This window comes from Grus americana, chromosome Z, assembly GCF_028858705.1.
Source record: "Grus americana isolate bGruAme1 chromosome Z, bGruAme1.mat, whole genome shotgun sequence".
In the NCBI taxonomy this organism is placed as follows: Eukaryota; Metazoa; Chordata; class Aves; order Gruiformes; family Gruidae; genus Grus; species Grus americana.
Genome location: NC_072891.1, coordinates 86789590 through 86815251, shown reverse-complemented (window position 1 = coordinate 86815251; position 25662 = coordinate 86789590). Strand labels below are relative to the sequence as shown.

Here is a 25662-nt window from a genome sequence, read left to right as displayed (position 1 = left end):
AAAATTGTCAAGATTATTTTAAAGTGAAATATTAAGATAATAATGGCAAAGTTTCATTGCAATAAAGGCATGCAATGGCAAGAAAAATATCAATACCTCTGTCAGACTTGTCTTTTCTTCAGCAGAAGCAGTACTACAGGTAAAGTCAGATGACAGGGCCTCTGCAAGCTCATCATCTGTCATTGGTTTCTGAGCAAGAAATTGCAAACTAGGTTATCATTATTAAAGTTCAAATAGCAATGCTGTCAAACCTGGGTTAAAATCTGAGTGTGCTCCGTGATTATTCACACAAGGACCTCATAAGTAGATGTTGTTGTCACAGAAAAAACAATAGCATTTCCCCTCACGGACTGTTCATTCAATAAGTTTTTATTTTTATGTTAAACTTATAAACAGTAAAATTAAGCTGGCTTACAGAATTCTCTTGCTAAGTATAGAAATTCAAGTGATCTTTGCTAAAGACATTAAAAAGATACTCCTGCACACACAGCTACTGTTTCTTCTCTTTGTCATTATTACACCCAATATCTCTATAGACATTTATTTGACTTATTTCAGCTTTGGTCAGTGTCCTGAAAATTCCTACTTCTTTACTAAAAACTTCTGTGACAAGTTCTATTTAGTTTTATCAGTATCTACGTTATCTGGCACCTCACAGCTCTCTCCCACTTCCTGTGATTTTTGGAACACAGGCAACATTTAATTTTTCCTAGGAATCCAATGATAATTGGGTTATTTTCACCTTCAATATAAAAAAAAAAGTCTTACTTCATCTCGTTCATCTACTTTCGGTGGGACTCCATCTTTGCCATCCCCTTTGCTCTAAAATGAGAATAATTTTGTAGTAAGTGGGAAGCAAAACCATACAATATGAAAGAAAACACACATTAATAATAGTATTTTTTTAACTCACTAACCTTCAACAATTTTACATACTCTGGAGGGAGACTACCTTCCCGTTTACCCATTTCTTCCAAGTATCTTGCAGATATATCTTCCTGTGAAAAGAATCCAGACATTAATGTTTTTGTACTCTTGTTTATTGAAATACATTTCTAATGTAGAGCTACCCACATTTCTAATGCAGAGCTATACTTCTGGAAAGAAAATGCAAAGGTCAGCTAGGTCAGAGGGCCAATCCTGGACCGTGACTATATAGCATCTTTCAGACCTAGGGTCATGCCCATGCATCTTGACATCTGGCAAAAGCTCTGCATCTCCACTCTCAGATTCCTTCTGCAATAACATAAGCCACTTCAGTGTCTCAGACCATACAATGTATTGCTGTACTTGGGTTGAATTTTAAATATTTATAAATTCCAACACTTTTATCACAGCTGAGTACTGCACTGAGCCTTTGAGTTTGTAATCTTAATCCTTCTTATGTTACTCTCCCATTCTAACTCAGAAAAGTATGTATTTTTCCCCAAATTCTCAATGTTTTACTCTTTCTCAAGTAGAAATGAAATCTCTGGGTTGTTTACACTCTCTTATACTTCCATCACTGCCTTTTGTAAATCCATTGGACAGCATGCTCTTAAGTCAGTTCAAAAAGCAACAAACTTTGTTGACATTTTACTGTTTTCTGCCGCAATACATACATAACTGCATCCTTTCTGTATTACTGAACACAACACTAAAATGCCACTGTGCAAACTATTTTACCTCTTAGCAGATCAAAGCAACAAATACTGGGTCAATGTAGTAGTAAGCAACTACAGACATGTTTTAGAGATTAATCTTCCAAAAAGTAAAAATTTAAAATGCAAAATACCGTAACTTCTGGACCAGTGTAAACAGGACTAGTAGGCACATCTTCTTCAGGTCCACCTAGGGTATCTATTAGGCTATCTAGTGCTGACTCGTCCATTCCAGGCTAAAAAATAAGCAAACCATTACATAAGTTATCATGCTGTACAAATTAAAAAAAAAATCTGAATCATCTGGTGAATCTGTAGAAAACTCCTGGAAACCAAGGAGCTTTCTTTCAGTAGATCTTGCGCTTGCCAAATTTTTCAGTGAGAACTCTTCTTAAACTCGTTCCCCAGCGTCAGTAGCAAGATCATTTGTATTTATATACCAGCTGACATACGTTCATACACACACAAACATAACTGAAGATAAAAAGTAATTAATTTTAGTTGCGGTGAAACTGATTCTAAGTAAGTCCTATTTGACAAAGCACAGATGACACGCCACTGGTTTGTTATCTATTTTTTCAGATAGTCCTTCACCACCATATATAACTACTACACAGCAATACTTCAGTAGTTACCAATTTATTTTTCTGAAGCTGAAGTGTTTCAGAGAGAGAATCGCTCTCTGAGACATTTTTATAAGGGAGGCATTAGTCTGGGACTGGGTTTACCAACCTCAGTACTTGATTTATCAGCTGCAGCAACCACACTTGCACTGGCTGCACCTGCACCAGCTGCACCGGCTGCTTTGGACATCTTCTCAGACTTAGGCTGGAGAAATAAGAGAAAAATTAAGAGATAGCTTTATTATATGGCCCTATGTTAAAAATTGTAGAGACAAAACAAAGTAAAACAGAGATGTTCTACTCAGGCATGCATATGTATTGTGCCTCTTTATCTACGCTTTGAATAAAAAAAGATAAGCTGGTTCTACCTACTGGCTGAGTGGTCTGGAAGTTGAGTAGCTGCAGATTGCATGATACTGAGCCCAGCCTAAAACATCCAACTCTGAGGCCGTGCATATTTTTTTGGACTCAGCAACTGGCTAATGCACCTGCACAGCATCCAGATCCTTGGGCAGAGAGAGCTACCATCTACCTGCAATACTGTGGAGACATACTCTGTTCCCAGTGTGATTTTGCTGTGAGAAAGAAAGCATGCTATTTTTAGTACTCTCTTCCTTTTACCTTGCCAGTAAGAGAAATCTGCAGTGCAGAAAGACTATGAGACCCCTTCAAAGTCTCTTTTGAAAGCTTTCACTTACACCCAATAGTTCTCAATACACCATTAATGCCAGCAGCAAATACTGCGCAAATAGGTAGGGTGAAAACTGCTTCAGGGAGTTACCTGCGGGAGCCACACCAACACAAAACAAACTTCTGCATTACTGACATTCTCATTTACTGCAAAAAAAGTGGGTTGTGGTAGAGCTGCAGGAGTCCCTCATGTTACTCTGGCCTTGTCACCCAGACAGGGAGACTAGAAGACCAAAAGATCTAGATCCTGACTCTACTACACACTTTTGCTCCAGCTTTTTCTTGACTTGCCCCTCTGAAATGACCCCTCCCCAATTTTTTCCCCAACCTTTCTCTTTCTAGTTGTTTTCAGAGTCTTGCAGGCAGGGCACAGGGGCTGCGCTGCTGCAAATGGATAGCCTGCTGACCTGCAACAACCCCTACAATAGCATAAATAATAAAAATTTGATTGCTACTTCCACTGTACCTTTGCTGTCTCTATGGAGGTTGCTTGTGGAGGCTGGTCAGTTTGAGCTGTTGTTACTTTTCCTGTACTATTTGGTTTAGAAGTTGCTGTCGCAGAAGGTGAGGTTTGGCTTTTTGCCTGTGTAGAGATAAAGTATTATCACTACATACAGAAATACTTATGGGCTGGCTTTGTTTGGTTTGGTTTTTTTTTTTTTTTTTGGAAGGAAGGAAGGAAGGAAGGAAGGAAGGAAGGAAGGAAGGAAGGAAGGAAGGAAGGAAGGAAGATACCACAAGAAGCCCTCATTAAAAAAAAGAAAAAAGAGAGAGAGAAAAAATACACCACTTACACCACTGGGTTCCTTTTGCTTCTCCTCAGAAGGCTGTTTATTTTGAGAGTCTGTTGGCTGTGATAAAATAAAAAATTGAGATGATTTACCCTTACCACCATTCAATGCTATGGAACATGATCTACACTAGTTCAGATAAGCACAAGACAGATTTAAAGATGGTTAGCAGAACAGTTCTTAAGCTTTTGTGAAGCAGTAAAGCATGTTGACTGTTCCCCTAAAACAAACACTGCATTTCCACACCTGTCAGCCCCTACCTGTTTTGCACACAGGAATGTTACTAATCACACGGCAGTATCATGTGGCACAGTAATAGCAAAGAGTTTACCCTATTTTTTCAAAGTTAGTCAAAGACCAAAGTACAACTCCTTGCTAAAGGTGAAAGATAACTATTTACCTTGGTTGACTGCATGTTTTTTCCAGATTCTGCTTTGGTTGTTGGTGCAGACTGAAATATAAGCAACATATATTCAGATAGAGATTAATATGCTTGGTTATTTCTAAGGGGTCAGCTTAAATAAAGAAGAATATTGGACGTGTTCGCACTCATGAGCACACATGCTATATAACTAACATACAGTGCTTTCATCTTGCAGTTTACAACACACACACACAGAGTCCTCATATGAAGGCTCAAAAGAGAGGGAAAGAACATGTTAAACAATTAACAGTTTGCTTTACACCTGAAAATTTTCTGCAGCCATGCCACAAAATTGATTCTTGTGATTCACTTCAAGTTAAAGCTGACCACATAAGAGAAATTTGCTAAAATCATTTACCATTTGTTTTGCAAGTATCAACCACAGACACTTGGTTGGGAAATCCTGAACATGCATAAAACCGGAAGTGCCAGGGTGTAAGCTTGGCAAAGGTCTCAAAGCCATAGACGACAGTAAAGAACACAACACCACACACAAGGAAGTCACAACAGGTAAAACACTGATAGAGAGAGAGGACAAAAATTTCCCAAACTTCAAAGCGGAGAAAAGATTTAAAATAAAATTTAAAAAATCCAAAAAACCACTTAAGCTCTCAGATTCACCCCTTGGGATTTTCTCTTGACGTCTAACCTGATTAAAACACGGTACTTCTCAGTTTCAGTCATACTTTATATGCTCCAACTTGTACATCCTCATTACATGACTACTGTATGGTTAAGTCGAAGACACGCACATCCACTTGTGTACCTGTACACTAAATAGCCCTATATTGAAAAGATAATCCTAAATTTTCACATTTTTTAAGCTAGAAAAGGTTGGATGTGCTTATGTAACATCTAAAGTACAGTGTCAATCAAACTGAGATGTCCTTTGGCAGCAAGGCTGCGAAGGAATGCATCAGAGGTGCAAGCATGAGGTTCAAGAAACACAGTTTGACTTTTCCTGCTGTGGGACTGCTGCACGCTCAGGACTTTAAGTACTCAGCCTTTACAGCACAAATTCAGGTTTTCCTTATGTGCTTTTCAGAAGAAAAGTAAACATACCTTTTTTGTAGAACAACAAATATATTTACTTGCATTTCTGTCAACACCCAACAACAGCTGTAAAGAACATAAATTCAAATTCTCAGCCTGCCAAACCAGTTATTACCCACTGCCTGCCCTTTTTTTTAATATATATTGTAAGTATTATTTTACTAAATACTTGATGTATTTTTTGGTGTAGGGTATGCATTATTCATTATTTTTGTCTATCCTTTAAAATGTGCAGAATTGCTAATACTGCAAATTTATCTATGACAATGATGAAGAATATACGGACTCATGGGTAATGCTTTGATTCAAGACTTATGTACACATGAAGACGCTAAGGCCACATTAAAACAGATGATCATGAACACAGACATGCTCCCACACAGAGACACATATCTATTTAGATACACTTTTGGCAATAACAAAGTTCAAATCCAATTTAAAAAAATTATTACTAGCCAAGTCAAACCAACAATTTTAGTATGAGACCATACATTCAGTCACCCTTTAAATAGAGTCAGCTGCGAGCAGTCCCAGCCTGAAGCTGTAGCTTCAGTTTACAGCATACACTGAACTCCTACAGAAAAAAAGATGTTTCTCCTACCCTTCTACTGCCTGCTCCCACCTGCACTGTGCCAGTATCTGAGAGGCCATATTTTAAACTGACTCAGGAAACTGAAAAATATCCTGGAAAAGAAAAATAATACTTTTTAACTGGTTCCCAGTTTACAGTGCAGTTGCACAAATGCGTGCAAAAGGAAGAAAGCTGAATGGGATCTGTTCTCAGCACCGGGATTCCTCCATTGCTCCCGCAAAAGCCACAGGGTGCCTCTCTCCACCCTGGTCCTCCAACCTTCCCACCTAACCCCTGGGCCTTCGCCTGCACAACAAGAAGTTCTACATTCCTTTCTCCTTGCACTAACTCATGGCTTTCTCAGAGGGCCATCATCTGATGGTTAATCTGACACAAAGGATTCACATACACAGAATGGAAAGCTAGAGAGGGGTCCAGAGCACATCTAAGAGTAGTCGCACGCTAGAGAGACTCTAAGAACGACAAATGAGACCTGGTTATAGCAAGCAATTAGGAAAGCATTGTTAATTTGCAAGAAATTTAGGACTAGAAATGAAAGTGACACAGCAACCTTATTTCTTTTCAAAGAACTCTACTGTCAAAATGCAGATGACTTCCTTAATCCAGCAGGAGGAAGCTATTAGTAATGCAACATACATTAAAAGAACACATTACTTGTCTTACACTTGCAAATGCAGGACATTGTTTCAAGGGGATTTGTGTTTACCAGTCTCACAGTGCTGAAGTATGTCTGTGCCACTCTATTTTTGTCTCATCTTGTAAATGCCAGTTTTAAAGATCTGATTAGAAATTTACCACATTGTTCTGAGAGTTATTTCAAATTTCAAGTAGGGAAAGACCGTAACTATTTTTAGATAGCTGTCTGGGTTAAAGCATATGGAGAACAGCATCAGTAATGAACATGACACAAATGAGTTTGCTCACAAACATAACAGGAAGATGGAACTGGAGACTTGCAGATACCTTCATTTATGAGTAATGATCGTGCGCAAATGGAAAAGGTTTAATTGTCATCCAGCTCACTGCTACTAGTCTTACATGTGTGCTGGAGGAAAAGGGTTTTAAAAGGTCAAGGGGAATGTAATGGCTAACTTCAAACAAAGAGCAGAGGGAGCTCGAATGTTTTCAGAGTTGCATGCTACAATGACAAGAGACAAACAGATCAAAGTTGCAGCAAAGAAACTTCCCATTTGATAAAAGGAAAAAAAACCACCGTAATGAAAGCGAACTGGCCACCCAAGATGTGGTGCAGCCTGCACTTGCAGGCATTCAGTTTGCCTGGTGAGGCCTCGAGCAGTCCGATTTGCCTGCAGAGCTGGCTCTGCCTGGACTGGAGGGCTGGACCAGATGATCTCCAGAGGCCGCCTCTAACCTCACTACTCCAAGCCTTCCTAACCTCACTACTCTAAGTGTTCCTTTACTTGCACTTACATGAGGTGCAGGCATCCCTACGTTGTACCACTGCACAAGTCCCTGCTGGTCTCTAGTTGGTATTCAGTATTTTTGTTGGTCTCACTGTTACCATTATGGAAAATGAAGGAGGGAAAGAATCATTAATCATTTGTTTAAACAATATACGTAAATTCTGTTAGGCAACAGAGGCGTAAGTGAGGATTATGACTCTCTTCTAGCAAGTAAAGCAGACAATTGATGACACAGCTTTGACATTAGAGAAGTTCTAGTCAGAAGACAAGACAGAACAAGCATAAAGGACAAAGGGAAGGAAGCTGTCAGACAAAGATATGAGATTAATGAGAAGATGCAATTGTACCTACACTAAAAGCTGAAACTTGTCCTGAATTCTTTGAATATGTGAAAAATTATCATTAGGTAAATAACCCTGTGATTACACTGGGGGGAGCTGTACACATGTCACAAAGTCTGGCTGAGCTAAAATTAAAATCAGTATTGCTGTCATCACATCCTCTGAGAACTTTATATAGCATTTTTTAGATACTTTTTGAAGAGGAAACTAAGCTGCAGAGAATAAATATGCAAAATAAAGTTACTTGGTATCGGTATTAAAAAATAAGTTACATTGCCTCATATATGTGTGCTTAACTGCAAGCATGAGTTTCTCAGGAATTCATACCTTTGTGTCAGATGGCTTCATCATTTGTGGTTTTGATGCATCCACAGAGGGGGACTGCTTCTGAGAGAAAAAAAAAAGGCAAATTAATTAATTTCACCTTTGTTACACATAATACTATTAAGCAAGCATAAGCAACCTGAAATCATTAGCATGAGATATCCAGCTAAAAATTAAGAATAAATTATTATTGAAAATTAGAGTTATCATTTTAGATCTTCTGTCTTGCCTGTATTTCTACAATGCAAGCATGTAGGATTTCGACAGGGTGATGCCCATAGATCTTCTCACAGCATTTTGTTTTTTCCTCTGACATGTCCTGAAAGCAAATTTCATATCAAGTATCAAAACACACTCATATACTGCTCTCATACTGAAGCACGTATAATGACTGTGCAGAATTCTTCCATGTTTCTTCTTTTTTTTTTTTTAAGAAAAATTGTACTTTTGGATGTACTAGTTTGTCACACAAAATATTTAATACTAAATTAGCAAACTGAAATACGTTGAGAAAAAAAGGAATAAATAATCTGTATGTAACACACACACAAGTGTTTGTACATATCATGCAACCCTTTCGGAAAAGTTGCAAATGACACAGTCTGTTTTCCTAGCTTCAGTGAAGTTAATCTGAGAACAGCACGTTTTAGTTCTGCTGTGACTGTATCAAACCTCAACACCCAGAAATGAATATTCTATTTGTCTCATCAATACTTTACACAGATGCAATACTACCTCTCTGTTCCTGCTTTATGTTCCCCTGCTCAAACCTGTATTTGCCATCTCGATCACAGCAACACATTCATAATTTACATTTAAATTAACAGCACAACTTATCGAACTGTCTAGATTCTCTCTTCATGTTTACAATGCCACTTGCTGTATGAAAACATCATTGTCTGCACGAACTCGGAAGCCATATTACTACTCCATACCTGCGCTAACTTCTTACTTCCACACAGAACACGTTCTCCTTTCCGTAACTTTTCATAGCATGTGCATTTCTCAACAATAAGGCAAAAGTTGTACAGAATTTAAAAGGTACACTATGACAACGACAGCATGCTCTCCCCAACAGCGTGTCTGGTACGTCGGACACCTCAGTTAGGGGTCCGACTACGTTAAATACGTACTAGAGAGAATTTGCAATTGTCACACTACAGAAATGTAAGCGAATACTATCTGCTTCCATATATGTATATATGTATAGATTGATTACATACTATACGGGAACTTTTGCACTGGTGGAGATGTGCACAGGTATGTATAGAACCTCCCACGTCAGGACAGGGAACAATTTTAAACAACCTTTTTATATATTTCCACCACCACCCTCAGGTAATCTGCAGGCAACACCATATTTTTCTTAATTTGCCCTTTAATAGTTTTTCCTTTCCTTTTCTTTCTTATCCATGAAATTAATCTGAATTCCTTCTACATGACTAACAAGTAGGTATCTGTTCTACACCTTCGTATTAGTCACCCTAGTCCCTGTCCATTTAATAAAACCAGATCGATCTGAGCCCTTTTCCCTTCCTCCCCTCTGAAAACTCCTACCAAGCATTTTTCTTAAAATACACTGAGAAACTCTTTCCCAAGTTCTACCACAGCAGCACCGCTACAACCTGCAGAGATTAGCGAAAACCTCCCAAAGGAATCAGCTGCTTCTGCTTCCCACCCTGTCCGGCCGGCTGGTGGGAACTACCAGAAACTAAGGGATGAGGAGTTTAAATGCTCGTGGAGGAAGAGGAGTAGTTTGAGGACAGAAAACAGTTTAAGACATGGCTGCTGACCAGCAGCTACAGAGAATGCCAAGCCATCCTCCCTGGAAACACTCAGGGCTGATTTGAGGAAACAAACCCCTGTCCTGGGGAGCCAGGGGGCAAGCGGGAAGGTGGTGGGGAGCACAGGGCACCCTCCGCAGTGCCAGACCATCACAGTGCTGTGCCACCATGACCGCCTGGCTCCCTTGGGGGCACGGTGTGCCTCGCTTCATTTACAGCACTTTTTGCCTGAATTCTGCACTGTTCAGGGCCTGCAATTTTCCACTCTCTCCCCCAAAAGAGACACCTCCAGGAGGAAGGGGGTCCTGGTCCTCCCCAGCCCGTTAGTGCTTGGGGTCTGCAAACCACACCGACACATCGACAATGCCAGAAGCTGCCGAGGTCCAGCCCCTCGTTTGGTAACCACCACGCAGCCGGTAAACACCAGCCTGACTCCGGGGGACTACTTTTTACTGCGGGTTGTTCTGCTTTTCCTCTTCCGAGGAAGCCAGCCATGCCCAGCTGTTAACTGGCCACACTTGCTGCAGCCCAACAGTCGGACTGCAGAAGGGGTGAAGAAACACACGGACGTGTGTCAGGCACGGAGGTAAATATTAAAACGCTGCCTAGCAACCGGCATAATAACCGCCTGACGCACAGCTCCCACAGCGGCTGCGGCCTGGGCAGGCACACCCTGCTCGCGCCTGGGCTGGCCAACCCCCGCGGCGGCCTGGGCCAGACACCCCCTCACAAAAAGGTTACGCTGCCAAACAGAAAAGCAAGAACCAGGAGAGTTCGACTGGCCCTGGAGGCAGGGGCTCAGCAGATAAAGCCAGGCAGGTGCTCGTGCAGACAGAGCCAAGTTTTTGCTGTGTTGTTAGGGATGCCCCGGAGGGCAGAGCCGACAGCGGATGGAAAAGTGAGTGTCATCCTGCCGCGGCTGCACCCCCGCGGTCCTGCCCGACAGAGGCATGGGTGTTGGAGAATGCCTGCCGGCCATGGCCTGCGGGGAAGGTCCTTGCGAGCGAGGGGGCAGCCGGGGGTCCCGGCCTGGGGGACGGCAGCTGCACGGCTCTCCAGAAAGCACCTCTGCGAGCTGGGAGAGAGGCAAACTCCACGGCAAAGCACCCAGCACCATGGCGGTCACCAGCTGGCGCTCACGGAGATGCTCCCTGCACAGGAACCCACCAGCAGCACGAGACCCCCGCGGCCACCGCAGGAGGGGCTCAAAGGACAGAGAAGAGGCTAGAGGTTAACGCTGATGAAGCAGTGACTGCTACCTGTTAATTACCCCACCGTGCCAGCAGAGCTGCGGGGTCACAGGCCGTGCTCCCACCAGCCCGCCTGGCAGGCAGGACGGGCACAGACAGACAGAGAAGCACCAGAGCTGACCAACCAACCTCAGATGCTCTTGGCCGTGAGCTTTCCAGAAAGGGCTGGTGAAGAGACTGGGGATCTAATTTGGTAAGAGAAGGAATACCCTTAGAAACTCATTAGTCAAATTAGCGGGACAGTCACAACAGCGAAGAAGTGGGTTAGTAAAACAAAACCAAAAAGTCTACCAAAAATGGGTTATCTAGTCTCACTGTGTGCACCTCAGAAACCTGGAAGTAAAAGGTAAGGTGCAACAGGAGAAGAAAACAGAGAAAGTAAAGGTGACAAACATCAAGAGGACATAATTTTAACTATTCAGGGAACCAGATGCAAATGCCTATTTGCAAAAAGAAAATGGCAGGTGAGGAACTCCAGGAGAACTTTCAGTTATGGAAAGCTGGAAATCATTGAAACTACCCCATATGCAATGTAGTAAGAGCTATCGTCAACTAAAAGTATGGATTTTGGAAATTCCTGGAGAAGATTCATCAGAGCGCAGGAGGTCATTGCCCACCCTTAGAAAGGAGCAGCCAGGTAACAATGCAGCAACCTTTAGAAAGAGATGAGATGCTGAACACATTTACCGAGCAACCAATACAGAAACACTTAAGAATAAATACCAATCAACAGATCGGTCAAGAATAAAGCATGTAAAGACAACACAACACTCAATACACTCAAACATGGAAATAAGACTGATGGTAAGAGCAAACGGACCTCCAGAGGAGGACATGCTGTCACTGCAACTTCTCATTGTACCTGAGGTGACATTTTCTCGAATGAAACGGGGATGTTGGTGTGTAAGACTGGGTTACAAGCTTGCTTTCAGCCAGCTTCCAGCCTGAGCACTCCAAGGGCTGGAGGTAGGTTGAAGGACATCAGACACAACAACACAAAAACCCAAAAGCTAGGCAATACAGACAAAAAATATGTAAGGTTACAGTGCCACAGGCTGAGATACTCTTGCCAAAAACAACCAAGGAAAGAGGAATCCAAGACAAAAGTCTGTTACCATGACAACAAAAACATAAAATAGGGGAATAACTTTCCATCTTTTTGGCTTGAGCTTCTATAGGTCAATGGCTAGGACAACTTTGTCCATCACACTGCACTACAGATGAATAAAGAAAGATCTGAGGACAGGTTCAGGAAAAAAAAAAATTAAGAAACAGAATGTACAAGGGACTTAGTGACATGAAAGCAAGATGGCACCTGCTGTTTTGCCCTCTGGTCAAGGAGCCAAGAAAAAGGGAAAAGAAGAAGAAACTGGCTTATTCTGTAGCAAAGAATCTCTTGAGTCAGAGCTCAAAGATCTTCCTTGCCCGGAGAGGAGCTGCTCCCTTGCAGAGGCTGCCCGGATGAACCCAGCACTTCCAGCCTGGGCAGCCTCTGGCCCAGCTTCTGTAAATATTTTCTGAGTGATCTAGCTGTACTCAGCCTAGGACAGAGTACGCCCAGAGCACACCTGAGTGCTCCTTTGGGCTTACACACCTTACATGCAACAACTTGGGACTGCTTCTCAGGCTTAAAGCTAACATCAACTTTATTATTCCAATATTACCAATTTACAGGGGTACTTTAACAGAGCTGTGCAATGCAAGGCAAAACCTAATCTATCTGACTACAAATGGTTGCTTCTTTACCTGAATGGTTCTGTTACTAAGCTTTAATTAACACTGTTTGTAAGACGTGGGCAGCAAATGCTCTTTAGAGAACTATTGTGAAAAATAATGGTTTATTTTCACTGAAGTGTAAAATACCACTTGAGCTGTTACAGGTTAAACCTCTCACTTGCTTTGATGGCTTGTGTTAATGGCTAAGGCCTCCCCAGACAGACAAAGGCGGTCAGCAGGCAGAAGGTAGGCAGAAGGTACAGCAAGGGAGGTGCCGAGAGGCTTCCAGCGTCTCACACGGCGCCGCACAGCACGCAAGCAAAGCAACGCGCAGTCCTCTGAGTACATTCGCGCTGAAGAATCAATACTGTGATCTGTGGCATAAACACAATTCCATTAATTTTCAATTTAACCAAGTGGAGCTGCAAGACACAACATGAGCCGACATCTCTCTCTGTGCGTATGTACAAATGTATATATATAAATATATAAACATATGTATTTAAAGCCACACAGCAGCTAAGACATGCAGTGATTTAAAACTGGACCAAATGTAGCACTGATACTGTCTCCTTATATAAATTTTATTATTACAGTATCTATAACAGCTGAGTTAAAAATTACAGATTTGAGTGCTTCTGTGTCATTCTCCATTCCAAGTAATTCTGGAAATATCCTATTATTTTCTAATCACTGTTCTTATACATAGTTCTGCTACTAAGTTGTTAAGAAAAACACCTTTTTTAAAGAAAGATTAAAAAGCCCCACACAACCCAGAGAACAATATTTTTTCCAAGATTTCAGACTCTCAGTTAATTTTGTGGCAGTTTAATATTAAAAACCTAATGAAATGGAAGAGCAGGTTCCAGTTAGTACCTGTATATTATCCAGACACTGGTATATTTACATAAAACATTGCTATTATACAGGCCGCTATGTTGTCCTGTGTGATGACTTCCTTTGTAGAAGTAATCAGCACGATTTCTTTTCTAAACAGTTTAGATTGCAATTTCTAATGACTTACTTTGCCCCAAGTGACTACCGGCACGCCCCTTTCATTTCTAAAGGCCATTATCATTGTCGAAATTCGCAAACACTGCACGTTATAAACAAAGCCTACTGCCCATGCCAGCTACTGGAGGGGGTAACCCTTGGGGGAAGAGTTACTTTTCCTGCAGCTAAATTCCAACTCCTTCTAAAGTTCTTTGCTAATGTTGTTACTGTGATGCCACTGAGCTCATTACAGCCCTGACTCAGAAAAGCCCCCCAACTTTGCCCTGGTTGCCATAGAGCAAACCAAACCTAACAGGATCTAATACGTAAGCACGGAGACACATTTGAATAGGCAGTTTGTTGAATTAATTTTGTCATTCAGTTCTTCAATATACATGGTTTTAAACAGCCATCTTAAAAAACCCCCAAAACGACAACAACGTCTAGGGATGCTTCCTGTGCTTTTAACATCTGACAACCTTCAAGCTTCACACACACTGTCCTCCTAAACAACAGTAAACTAATAACAAATAGTAGGATTATGTTGGTGCTTCCTTTCCAGATCAGAAAGTTGATTGTAATAAATCAGAGAAAAAACCCAAAGACCACTGGTAACATAGGACTGTGCCTCTCTGCAAAACTCAATTGAAAAGATGATCCGGGTTACTTCGGTGGAAAAGATTAACCCTGAAACATTATTCTTCTGCAATTTTCTCACTACACAGAATAAGTATTTGCAACAAATATTAATCTATGCCCAGAAGCAAGATCAACCATCATTTAGGGATGCTAAAAGAGCACATAGGAAATAAACCCATTTTCTCATGAAACAAAAACATGACAATTTTTTTTAAGAGACTGGTTTGAACAAAGACATTGAAAAGCTGATTAACTCATGAAGCGTTTTTACAGCCTCAAGTGCTGCTAAATTTATTGATGAGTGCAGCACGTTGAGCCAGACAACTTCTGTAACACAGACTCATGCTTACTGTTTTCTTCTATTTTGATGAGTAAAATAAAATTTCTGTCATTTTGGCACAGAAAAGAAACTTGGCAATATTTAATCACTGAATTTTATGTATCAGCTGAAGCTGATTAACCATACCACTCAAATTTAAAGTAATAGGTTTTTAAGCAGTGTTTTTTGAGATAACCTACTTGCATTTGAATTTGGTCACACTAAATCAAGTGTTATCAAGCACAACCTGTCAATAGGATCAGTGTTATATTTACCGCAGTGTAGAACAAGGCTTCAGGACACCTAGAAACTTAATCATCTGTCAAAGCACCTTTAGGTTAGATGTCTGGTTTCAGATTTCTAGATTTCAGCAACTTATGTCAAGCCCAAAGCTTAATACTGGTATGTTTGTTTTTCTTTAGTCAGTATTAAGACTCTGAAACAGCTTTATGCTTGAACAAAAGGGGCAGTGAAAGACAGCTGACTTTAAATAATTTTTGTACCATATGACTCTTTTCTTAAAACTTCCAGCACCTCAGTTTATGCTTACTTATGTGCAGAAAGTTAGGGATACACAGAAAAATTTCAAACTATCCTAGAGCTGATGGCAAGAGGCACTATGCATTCATTCCACTACTATCTCCTACTGCGTCTAATGCTGTGACAAGTTTTTTTGTTTGGTTGTTCACTTCGTTTGGAAGCAGAGGAAAAGAGCTGCTAGTCGGTCACACAGCATGCACAGTACCTAAACATGAAGAACCTTTACATACACACAGTTCGATTCGTGGGCAGAAGAAGTTATTTAGACTTAAGAATGTAGCATGGCTACTGCTCTATAACCTTTACTATACAAGGGCAACTTCTATTTAATGTCCTTTCATGACTATCGCAAGTGATCTGGAAAGAAAACCAGTATATGTCGAGCAGGGTAACAGAGTTCACCTGCTGCCTTTAGATTCTGCGTGCATGCAAACAGACTACCACTTTAATGTCACAGGCTAAACACTCCTCGTTTCTTTTAAATGAAGCTGAAAGCAAAGACTGCAAGACAGCTCAGGTTTTGTATCCAGATTATACCTCTCCAGCATCAAATGGAGGCTTTCCTTCACTGGAAAAGTTTTTCAACTCAAAACATCAGGCAACTAAAAGCATTTTATTTTGAAACTTACTTGGCATTGTCAAAGACGTTAATTTTATTGCCATTCTGATGAAAAGTGATCTCAGTATTTGCACTTGATGACAGAATGGGATACCTAACTTGAAATTTCCCTCGGCTATGCATGGGGAAATACTCAGAAAAAGCCACACTTTTGAGCATCAGGTAAAACTCCTCACTGGGCATACAGAAGTGTCATGAAGAGAGTTCTGACATCAATAATTTGTTTTAAACTCCCCATTCTTATTTCTTCTTAAAATGCACTCTTCAATTACCTCCTTTTGGAAACTTCCTGCTTCAACAACAATAAATTCTACAAGTTGGCAAACACTGAAATTTCATTTTCGTTCAGTCATATTCAAATATTAGAAGCAGCGCACCAGTGCTGTCACCACTCTTCTCAGGTTCCCACTCTGCACAGCAGAGCATGACAATAACGTACGAGCTGGTCGCTGCTTTCCCTTTTTGTAGACAGGTCAAAAATCCTCCTTTCAGTTCTAGGTCCTGCAGAAGGTTAGTATTTAGGTGCAATGACTACAGCTAACTGTTTCAATTTCTGCATGTTGTTTTAAACACCAGAATGTTCCAAAGCCATCTGCAGCAGCAAACTGAAAGCCAATAAAAAAAAACCACCAGGAAAACACACGATTAGGTGCCAGCCACATGCCACAGAGAGCTGCTGAGCACAGCTAGGATTTGTGTCACTTGGTCTGCAGTACCACCGAGGGACAGCGTGCAAAGCCCTTCTCGGCAGAGCTGCAACAGAAACGGGGAATTACAAACAGAACACTGTTCTTTAAAGAGGGGTTGAAAAAGATGGAGATGTTATGTAAAAGAGGACTTCATCTTAAGATGGAAGATCTTTGAGGTTATGCGCTCGGTTATTTTTATTACAATAATCAAACTAGGCAATACTCGAAATGGGCAGTTGGCAGTCATAAGAGCTAGTGAGTGATACTCTGAGTTAGAAATTGGATTTTTCACCCCCAGGATGCAGAAACAAAGTATTATTCATGAAGCCACATGAACTGACACACACATTGTCACAATGGCGCTGGCTAGCAAAATGAACAGAAAATAGAAGGATAAACAAAAATCACCAAGTCAGGGAATTTGATACAATTTTGGTTTTAAAATATAATCTAAGGATTACACTGCATAACCTTCAGCTGTGTTGTTGGGATTTGTTCTTAGATAATTTTAGAAAAAATCAACATTGTTTTACTATTCCCACTTAAAAAGAACCAGATTGGGGCATTTCTTGCTTCAGCTCTGGTTCTTAACCCAGTATCTCTGAAAATTGCTCCAGAAGGGCCCTCTGCATGCTCTGGAGGAATAAGCACATCACTGTTCAATGAAAAAGTATAAAATCCTCACCTTCGTGAGGCCTCGTTCTGCCTCACAGAGGCTTCCTTCCTGGAAATCAAAAATGTGAGTTTTCTAGTCGGTTCAAGCACTTCTACTAAGCAAGGCATAAGGGCAGGCACAGAGCTGACGTCTTCCAGAACCAGGAAGGTTTCTGAGCCTTAAAGCTCTCCCGAGGAGCTGACCAAGCCACGGACCTCCCTGCCTCCCTACGAGGTTCTTCCTTAGGCAGAAGAGACCCTGGGCAAAGTCCCAGGCTCTCCTAAGTGCAGGTTCCCCCCCACCCAGGAAAACAAAGAGCAGAAATGATGGGAACAAACACACTGAAGACCAACTCACTGAAAAAGCAGCTCCTTTACTTTCGGGAGACAGAGGTTTCTCCTCTACCCCCATTCCCACTCCTCCAAGAGCCACAACCTTCAGGGCAACCCAACTGTACTGAGATTTCAAACTGGGAGTGTCTGCTTAAGTTGCAAAGCTCCAGAAGTACAGCTGTGAGAAATACTGAAACTCCAAGATCAGGAACAGACCTTTCTGTGAGTTCTACATACCCCACGTATTTAATCACTCCCATAAAAAAAACCCTGCAAAACAAAAAAGCACTGTTTTATACAAGAAGCTGACAGCAACAACTAGGTTAGCCTAGAAAAGAAGGTATCTTATGCAGAAGAAATTATTATCCAATTATTTTATGTCAATTAAAAAAAATACAGCATTGAGAAAACCAGCGGTCAAAAAAAAAAGGTAACAGATCAAGAACTCAGCAAGGTCTCTGCAATGTTCAAGAACTCTGTGTTATTTAACATGCAATTTTCACTTTCTCCAAAGAAGAAAAGAGAAGGAGGGATGACACTGATAGTGCCACTTGTCACATGAAGATAGATCTTGTTTTGTCAGTTTGGTTCTGGGCCAAACTGAAAACACTCATGATTATGGATCAGTAGTTTTAGTTTACAGTAACTATAATCAAATAGTGGCATAACCTAAGTAACACTTACCTATCTAATTTGTACTACGACAAAACCAACAATACTACACAATTTATTGAAAAGTATTCTTTTTTCCCCATATGTTTGCTGTATCTCATATTTTAGCGTCTTTTAGGTATAAAGTATAACAACTCTTGTTGCCAACATGTTATCGATAGCTAAGCACACTTGAACCAAGAAGTTGCTCTTACAGATCCCCACACCCTGACTATGCAATATTCCGCGTGTGCCACAGGCGTACTGAGCTCTGCATTTGTATGCCGAAAACCTGATACGAGTTTTTGAAGCAAGAACGGTGTGGGCTGTGAGCAATGAAAAAAAAACAAAACAAAACCACCCAACCCCAAAACAAAAATATAAATACAGAACAGCTTAGACACTGCTTTAAAAGTTTGCTCTTCCTCGTCCCTCTCTTCTTCAAGACTGCTTATGTCACACAAACCTCTTGTTGTGTAACACATAAAACATGCAGTCTCACACAGCCTCTGAAAAGACTGTTCCCAACATGCTAAAATAATTTTAAAAGCCAATCCACTTTACACAGCTAGCCCTGGAGTGCTTCCAGCCTGCCAGTGACAGGATCATGTCAGAAGCCCTGCAAGTCAGCAGCTGTGTTACTTCAGCCCACAAAACTCCCAGAAGAGAAAAAAAAAAAAAACAAAAACAAACCAACAGAAACCAAACGAACTGCAACACAAACGTCGATCAGCCCAAAGCAGAGGCAGTAGGAAAGCAAAGCCAGTACGAACAGCTAGCTTACCCGGGACACGCGTGCCTTCTGCTTCCAGCAGGAATGCCAGGACACGGCCGCTCTCGCCCCAGTGCCGGAGCAGGCTGTGGCGGGGTTTCGGGAGGCGCTGGCCAAGCCCTGGGCCAGCGGGCGTGCGGGCGGCGTGCTCCCCACCCAGCGGGCACGGCCGCCCCACCTCCGGCACCAGGCCGGGAACCCCAACCAGCCGGTTCAGGCCCCGTGAGAGCGCGGGTGCGGAGGCGTGCGGGGGCCCGGCCCTCTGCGCCGCGGCACCTCCCGCGCTCGGCGTGAGCGGTGGGTGGGCAAACCCCATCTCCCGCTCGCGGGTGGCTCCTGGACGTGGCGTGGCAGGGGTCCCACACCAGACACGGTGCACGCACGGAGAGTCACGCGCCGGAGCAGGGACGGAATGCTGCCAGGATGGCGTAATGCGGGCACCCGGCTACTTTTAGCTTTCGAAAAGCCGTATTCGCCTGCCACCTTTTGAGTTTGTAGCACTGGTGCTGAGGGAAGGAACCTACTCATTTCCCCTCAACAGACTGGTATTTTTATTAGAAGCCTGAGGGACACCCCCTCCCTAAATTTGGACTGATTATGCAGACTCCCTGAGTACATAAATGTTATTAATCAAAAGAAATTGAGGTGGTTGGACCTGTTAAGGCCACAGGAAATTGACTGATTAGGATTATTTTAAAGCATAACAAATCCAAATAATTTATACTGATTTAGAAGTTAAAAGGTGCTTCTTGAAATACCAATAGTGACCCGCTCTTGAATTTTAAATTTTTTTTTTGCTATGGAATCAAGTTCTCAATACCTGTAGTATGGGAGGGGATTTTTGTATGTTTTTTTTTTTTTTTTTAAAGAAAAAGCCCCCATGCCACTAACAAAACCTGCAACTATTTTTTCATAGTAGCTTCTATGCCGCCCTTTATCTCAAGGGAACAAGAAACAAAAGTCAGCCCTAGAAGGGAAGTAGAAAGGGGAAAACGCCCGAAGACACGACACAGACCGATAAGGAAAATATCCCTTTTTTGAGTGGAGTACAGAACTTTTTTTTTGTGACATTATCATGTTATTTTGACCAGTGCATAGCTTTAGAAGTTGCAACTTCTACAATGGTCTCCAAGCCAGAGGCTTCTTTTACTGCCCTACTTTTCAAAGATGAAAACTACCTCGGGTGACGGACACCACATCCCATAACGTTACACAAAGCCAGCTCTTCCACACAGCAGGCAGCTTCTTTACTCCTACAGCTTCCAATTGTTAATGTTTTGGTCTACTTTTAGCACGCCTCTGATACCAAGAACACCAGCACTGTTCTCCATGCCGACACAGTTCTCGTGATTTTCACATGCAGGGCTACGCGCTGGCAACCGCCCCGTGATTTGCCATGGTCTTGCTGCAAAACACCTAAAAATTGCGGATCTCTGTGCCATGACACACATCTATGCTAACCACAACATGAAAAGGAAGTTATCAGATAATCTATTCAAATATTTTTCTGAATAACCTCAAAATTTAGAGCTAGCCCTTCCGACCTTCACAGTATGACTGGAATAAATTCATGCATTTCCGTGGACATTCCCAATCAGTACAGTGATTTCAGATGCCTTCTACTCAAAAATGCCTTCCTTCACAACAAAGGTGTCTCTGCCAAGCTCACAAAATAAAAATGTGTTGACAGTTAACGTAGGTGTGTAGCAGGAAAAAAAAAATCCCAGCAAATATACTGACAGTAGGAATCACTTTTGATGACAATCTAGATAAACTCGTGACAGAATTTTCAGTCTGCTGCAGAAACAGTAGGGACTTCATTCAAAGACATTTAGTAATTGCTTTTTTTTTTTCCTTGTTGTTTTCCTGTTTGTTGCACAAGAAAGCAGATTGAATCCCCCTTTAAAACAGTGTTAATTTGGACGCCAGCTGAAAGTAACTAACCTTAACTTTCTTAAATCATCAAGATCAAGAACTTTCCTGTGAAAATATTCCAGATCGGTCAAGTCTGAAGTAAAAAAAATTCTTACTGAATTTCTACTGGTTTTGAATTCTTCCATCACTGGTTCAATAAATTGTCCATGAAAGTAATATGGACAAAGATTCTCAATTCACTAAGCTACAGCAACCGGCAACAAAAAGAAAATAATTATTCATTAAAAACTCATTAAGAGTGATGCCAAAAAATCTGCTACATAAAAAAGCAGCAAAACTTCATTTGATATCAACAGAATTACCATATAAGAACACAAAGAAAGATAGCTGGATCCAGCTGTGTTCAAATATTAGGGACTTCTATTAATAGCTATGATTGAACACTGAGCTAGAAATTGGCTTTCCTGTTGGCTATGGAACTGGCAAAAACAACTTAAAAGGCTGTAAAAGAAAACACAGCAGCGCTGGCAGGGTACATTCCGCAGAGGAAGGAGGTTGGTTCAGTTTTTCCTCTTCCCTGCTGCCTGCTAATTAGTAACGGTAGCGATGACCTCCTGGTTTGTGCACCCTGGCAGTTAACATATACATGGAAGAGTCTGCTTGTGAGCAACCAGTAAATATTCCTGATGATCATAACCTCACCTGAATCTAACTTTTCACTCCATTTATCTGACAGGGTACTTACCACAAGGCATGTGCTTACTGAAAATACCCTGGTACAAAGTAACAGTGAAACAAGACTTCACATCAAAGGAAGGAAAGGCTTGTGATAGAAAGGAGTCAGAACATCTGTTTCAGTTAAGTATCTTTAAATTATTCATTTAGATTTGAGTCATAGAGAAACTGGGCACATCGACGTTGCCCAATTAAGCTTCCTAGGTGCCCTTATGACAGAGAACACAAAAGCCGTGCAGATATGAAAGAGAAGAGAGGCAGCACTTACTCCTCATACCATGCGGATACACATGCAGCTGAATAAAATCTCCGTAAGAAGACACTGAGCAGAAGCAGTAAGTAAATACTGGCTGCAATGCCAGGAACCGAAGAGTGCAACAATGACGAAGAGCAGGGGGATAAAAATGAGCCACAAAGAATGGCAGTTCAGATACACAGTGCAATGAAAATGAAGCCAGACAGGCAAACGCTTGCTCTTAGCAGTAGTCCGCATTACAGGATACCATCACAGGAAAATTAAACTACCCACGTATTAGCCAGGCATTAAGCAACGACAAGCATTCATCACACGCAAGTTCCTCTAACTTAAACTCAGAAATACAGGCGACCCAAGGACAACACAAGCCATCAGTTATTATTACTTACTAACTGAAGGAAAAATGACTTAGGCCATAACATAGAGGCAGCAAAAAACCCTCTGGCTATTCAATTTAGAGAAGTAATTTCACTACAGGGTAAGAGTAGGTTCAAAAAATGAACAGCTCTAGCTGGAGCAACTGAACTGCCCCTCCTCATCCGCCTCTTCAAAGATGTTAGACATTTATCTGCGATAAGGTACATTAATGAAAAGCATTGTTGACCATCAAAATTATTAAGGAATCAAAAGAGATTTTGCACATAGGACACACTAAAGCTACAGTGGGAAAAAAATTAAAGGAAGAAACAGCAGTCCCAAAGTTGTCTAAAAACCAGTGGAATATTTTTGATTGCATTAAAAGATTTGATTTATTTTGGCAGCAAAGGGGAAAAGGTTGCCTTGCCTTTTCAAGAAATACTTCCTTTCCTGTAAAATTCCTGTAAAAAAAATCCCTCCAAAATTTCTCTTTTGAATAGGTACTTTTAGAGAAAGAGAGAAAAAGAAGGGCAGAAAAGAATACAGCTAGCCAAATGGCTTAAAAAAAGTCTGGGTGGCACAAACTACAAGAACAGAACAATAAATCTCTGAGTTTTGCTCTGTTTTAAATAGCGCTACAGGGTTGCAGGAGGTTGTTAAAATTAAAAGATGTAATTAAGAGACGTTTTAGTCTAACTGAAGAAAGGTAGTCATGGCTGAGCAGGAACTAAAAAGGTTAAACTTAAAATAGCTATTGATTAAGAGTCAATATTAGACAGCATGAGGGAAGTATTTTCATAGTACATAAACTTTACCAATAAGTATTCTGGAATGTCACAGAAACTGGAGAAGCACCAATTACTGAATAAAATACACAGCCCAAGTTGTCATAACCTAATATAAAGCAATTCCTGGCAATTACGTCGCATTTTTTCATGACACTACCTTCCAGTTCTTACGCTTAACAGCATCACCAGAAATTGTACCTTGCACACTTAAAACATATAATTATAATAGGAAGAACACATACAGGAAAAAAGACTTAAAGATGTGCTAGTTAGCAAATTAGATGTGAGCTTCCACAGAACTATGCAGCTGGCGACTGACAGACAGAAAGATTACACTTGAGACCATCCCACCCTGTATGGCTGTCATGGAACTACATGTGGACGACTACATCCAGCTTAACTAGCAGGAAAAGAGGCCCTGGTAAACTGCAAGGAATAGAAGGAAAAGCAACAAAAACCTTGGGCTGTCTTCAGTGACAGACAAAAGCACTGAAAGGGACAACAGGACTTATATCCTTGTGTCCTCCCTCATTGAGTGGAAAGGAACAATAATTACTTAGGTAGCACAGAGGTATCTTTAAGAGTGTTGTTTTACAAAAGCATTGATTAAGAACATAAAAAATCCCATTCAAAAGCAGAAGCATTTCCTGCGGATAGGACCTTTCAAATGATGGGGCATCTCCAGATAGGGAACACTGCAGTGGATACACTTGGCTCCTCACCGTACTTTGGTTCAGGCTGACTAAGGAGCAACCAGCCTCACATCCTGGGGGTGAATCAGTGAGCTAGAAAGCCCCTTGCTCACGTACAAGGGACTGAAGGGGTCTTGAAAAATGTTTTGAAAGGTGGTTTTGAAACCCAAAAGTGCAAGATAACCAAGGCACAGAACAAGATACCACAGCTAAAATGAAGACATCTATCTTGTCTACACTACTGACCAGCAGCCAGCTACTTCGCCCTACAAATACTGCCATCAGGATGGGCCCAGCTGGAGCTCTCCCTGAATGGCAGCCGGACTGCATGGCAGGTGACCCTCTTCTGGAGCAGGGACACCTCTCAAGGTCCGAGATTCCCTACCTCAGACTAAGAGATCCTAATCCACAGTGGAGAGATCCTCGGTACGTGACTGAGAGCATGTTGAGTTAATACTATGAAACATTACTAATCCATGTAGCTACTCAATATTATTATAAACATTGTATGGATAATGCCATTAGACATAAAACCAATGACCATGTCTGAGACTAAGATTGGACCTAGCTGCACCTAGGCTCCATAAGGAATTTAGAAAGCAAGGGGGTCCACTCGGAACCTCGTGACTCAACGGAAGGGTCTTCCTTACTCTTCGCATCTCTGGTCTCTCTGTGAATCCTTCTAACTCAATTTTCCTTTGTATGTTCCTTCCATGCAGTAATTAATAAGGTGAACCCTGCCATCAAACTTACTGAACCTTGTCAAACCACTGTTAAACTTTGCTAAATTCCAGCAAACTTACTGAACTCTGTCTAATTATTATTTTACCTCAGTAAAACATATTGCTGCTTCTCTCTTTTGAGTGGGGTGCATTCCACTCATCTGTGACAAATATGCACCTAACAGTGATTACCAACTGCAGCCATCAGTTCACGTCCGATCACCATCGGAAAGTGTATTTTCAATGACCTGTTTCAATACTCTGCAAGACCTGAGCACGCTTCATGTGATCCCCGCTTCTCTTGGTGGAGTATCAACTGCACTCCAATATGAAAATCATCTTTATAACACCTCTTACACTAACTTCCTGAACGGCTGAACTGCTCCAGGGGCTATGAAAGCAAAGACAGTTGGTGCTTCCAACTCATCAGGTCTTGCTGAGTAAACAGAATCTAAACATACAAACAATACCTACGGGTGAAAAAAAGAACCACAGCCCCATAAGTCATGAAGTGTGCCACTGATATCAATGGGACCGGGATTTTTTAAAAATAAGTAGGAGACTAACAAAGAACACACAAAAGGGGAAAATGTTACCAAGTCTATTTCCTCAATAAGTCAACACTGACATTCTGCTGATTTGTGTTCCTCTCTCATTTCAATTCACTACAATTTCTAGCAAGACATGAAGAGCATCTCAGTGTTGCTGAATGCTGGCAAACAAACCATTTTCTAACCCACTCCAGGGGATGAAGTCATATCATATCCTCTTCATTTTTAAAAGAGATCATTTCCTTAAGTATGCATTACCTTAACAGCAGAAGGTGCTCCACTTGTCTGTGTTTTGGAGGGTTGGCTGACATTAGCACTTGCTGATGACTTCTACAAAATTAAAGACATAATAAATGTCAGAAACGTTGATGAAGAAAAAGAAAAGCTAAGTAAAACTGTAAAAAAAAAGTGTATTAAAAAAGGTACACTATAAAAATGTCCACTAGAATGTCTTGTGCAAGGCAAGTCATCCAAAAATAAATTCTCCTATGTAACTTTACTTCACGCAGACTCATTTCAGTCAGTTTTGCCCCGCCCAGAATAAGCTGAGTTCTCTTGTACTGTTTTATGGATGACATATAAATCTGTGCTATTTCCTGTGGCAGAGTGACTCTACTGCAATTAACAGTTAAAGCAACAGTAACCATATATACTTTAATGAAATCTATCAATGAAAATAAGGTGGATAAGGTATTGCTGTACAAATATAACTTGAATGACAACACAGAAGGGAATATTACACCTCAGGCAGGGAAGTAAAGATGTAAAGGTAGGGGCAAAATGATGGCTTTTCGAGTTAATAAATATTCTCGCAACTCAAACAAA

The 25662-nt window shown here is 41.2% G+C and overlaps 1 protein-coding gene across 8 annotated transcripts in view; it reads right to left on the bottom strand.

Moving 5' to 3' along the window:
* Positions 1 to 25662, bottom strand: part of CAST (calpastatin) — a 59979-nt gene that overhangs the window by 19098 nt on the left and 15219 nt on the right. For 3 of the 8 annotated variants that reach the window (XM_054809855.1, XM_054809857.1, XM_054809860.1), the window contains exons 3-12: positions 25096 to 25167; positions 7906 to 7965; positions 4145 to 4195; positions 3748 to 3804; positions 3420 to 3536; positions 2373 to 2468; positions 1775 to 1876; positions 918 to 998; positions 769 to 822; positions 97 to 189 (exon numbers count right to left, since the gene is read on the bottom strand). In XM_054809855.1, coding sequence (XP_054665830.1) covers positions 97 to 189; positions 769 to 822; positions 918 to 998; positions 1775 to 1876; positions 2373 to 2468; positions 3420 to 3536; positions 3748 to 3804; positions 4145 to 4195; positions 7906 to 7965; positions 25096 to 25167 — 783 coding nt within the window. Of the gene's footprint in view, positions 1 to 96; positions 190 to 768; positions 823 to 917; positions 999 to 1774; positions 1877 to 2372; positions 2469 to 3419; positions 3537 to 3747; positions 3805 to 4144; positions 4196 to 7905; positions 7966 to 12830; positions 13027 to 18873; positions 19204 to 25095; positions 25168 to 25662 lie in introns of those variants that run through there. The other 5 variants (XM_054809861.1, XM_054809862.1, XM_054809856.1 and 2 more) reach the window with 5 other exon arrangements.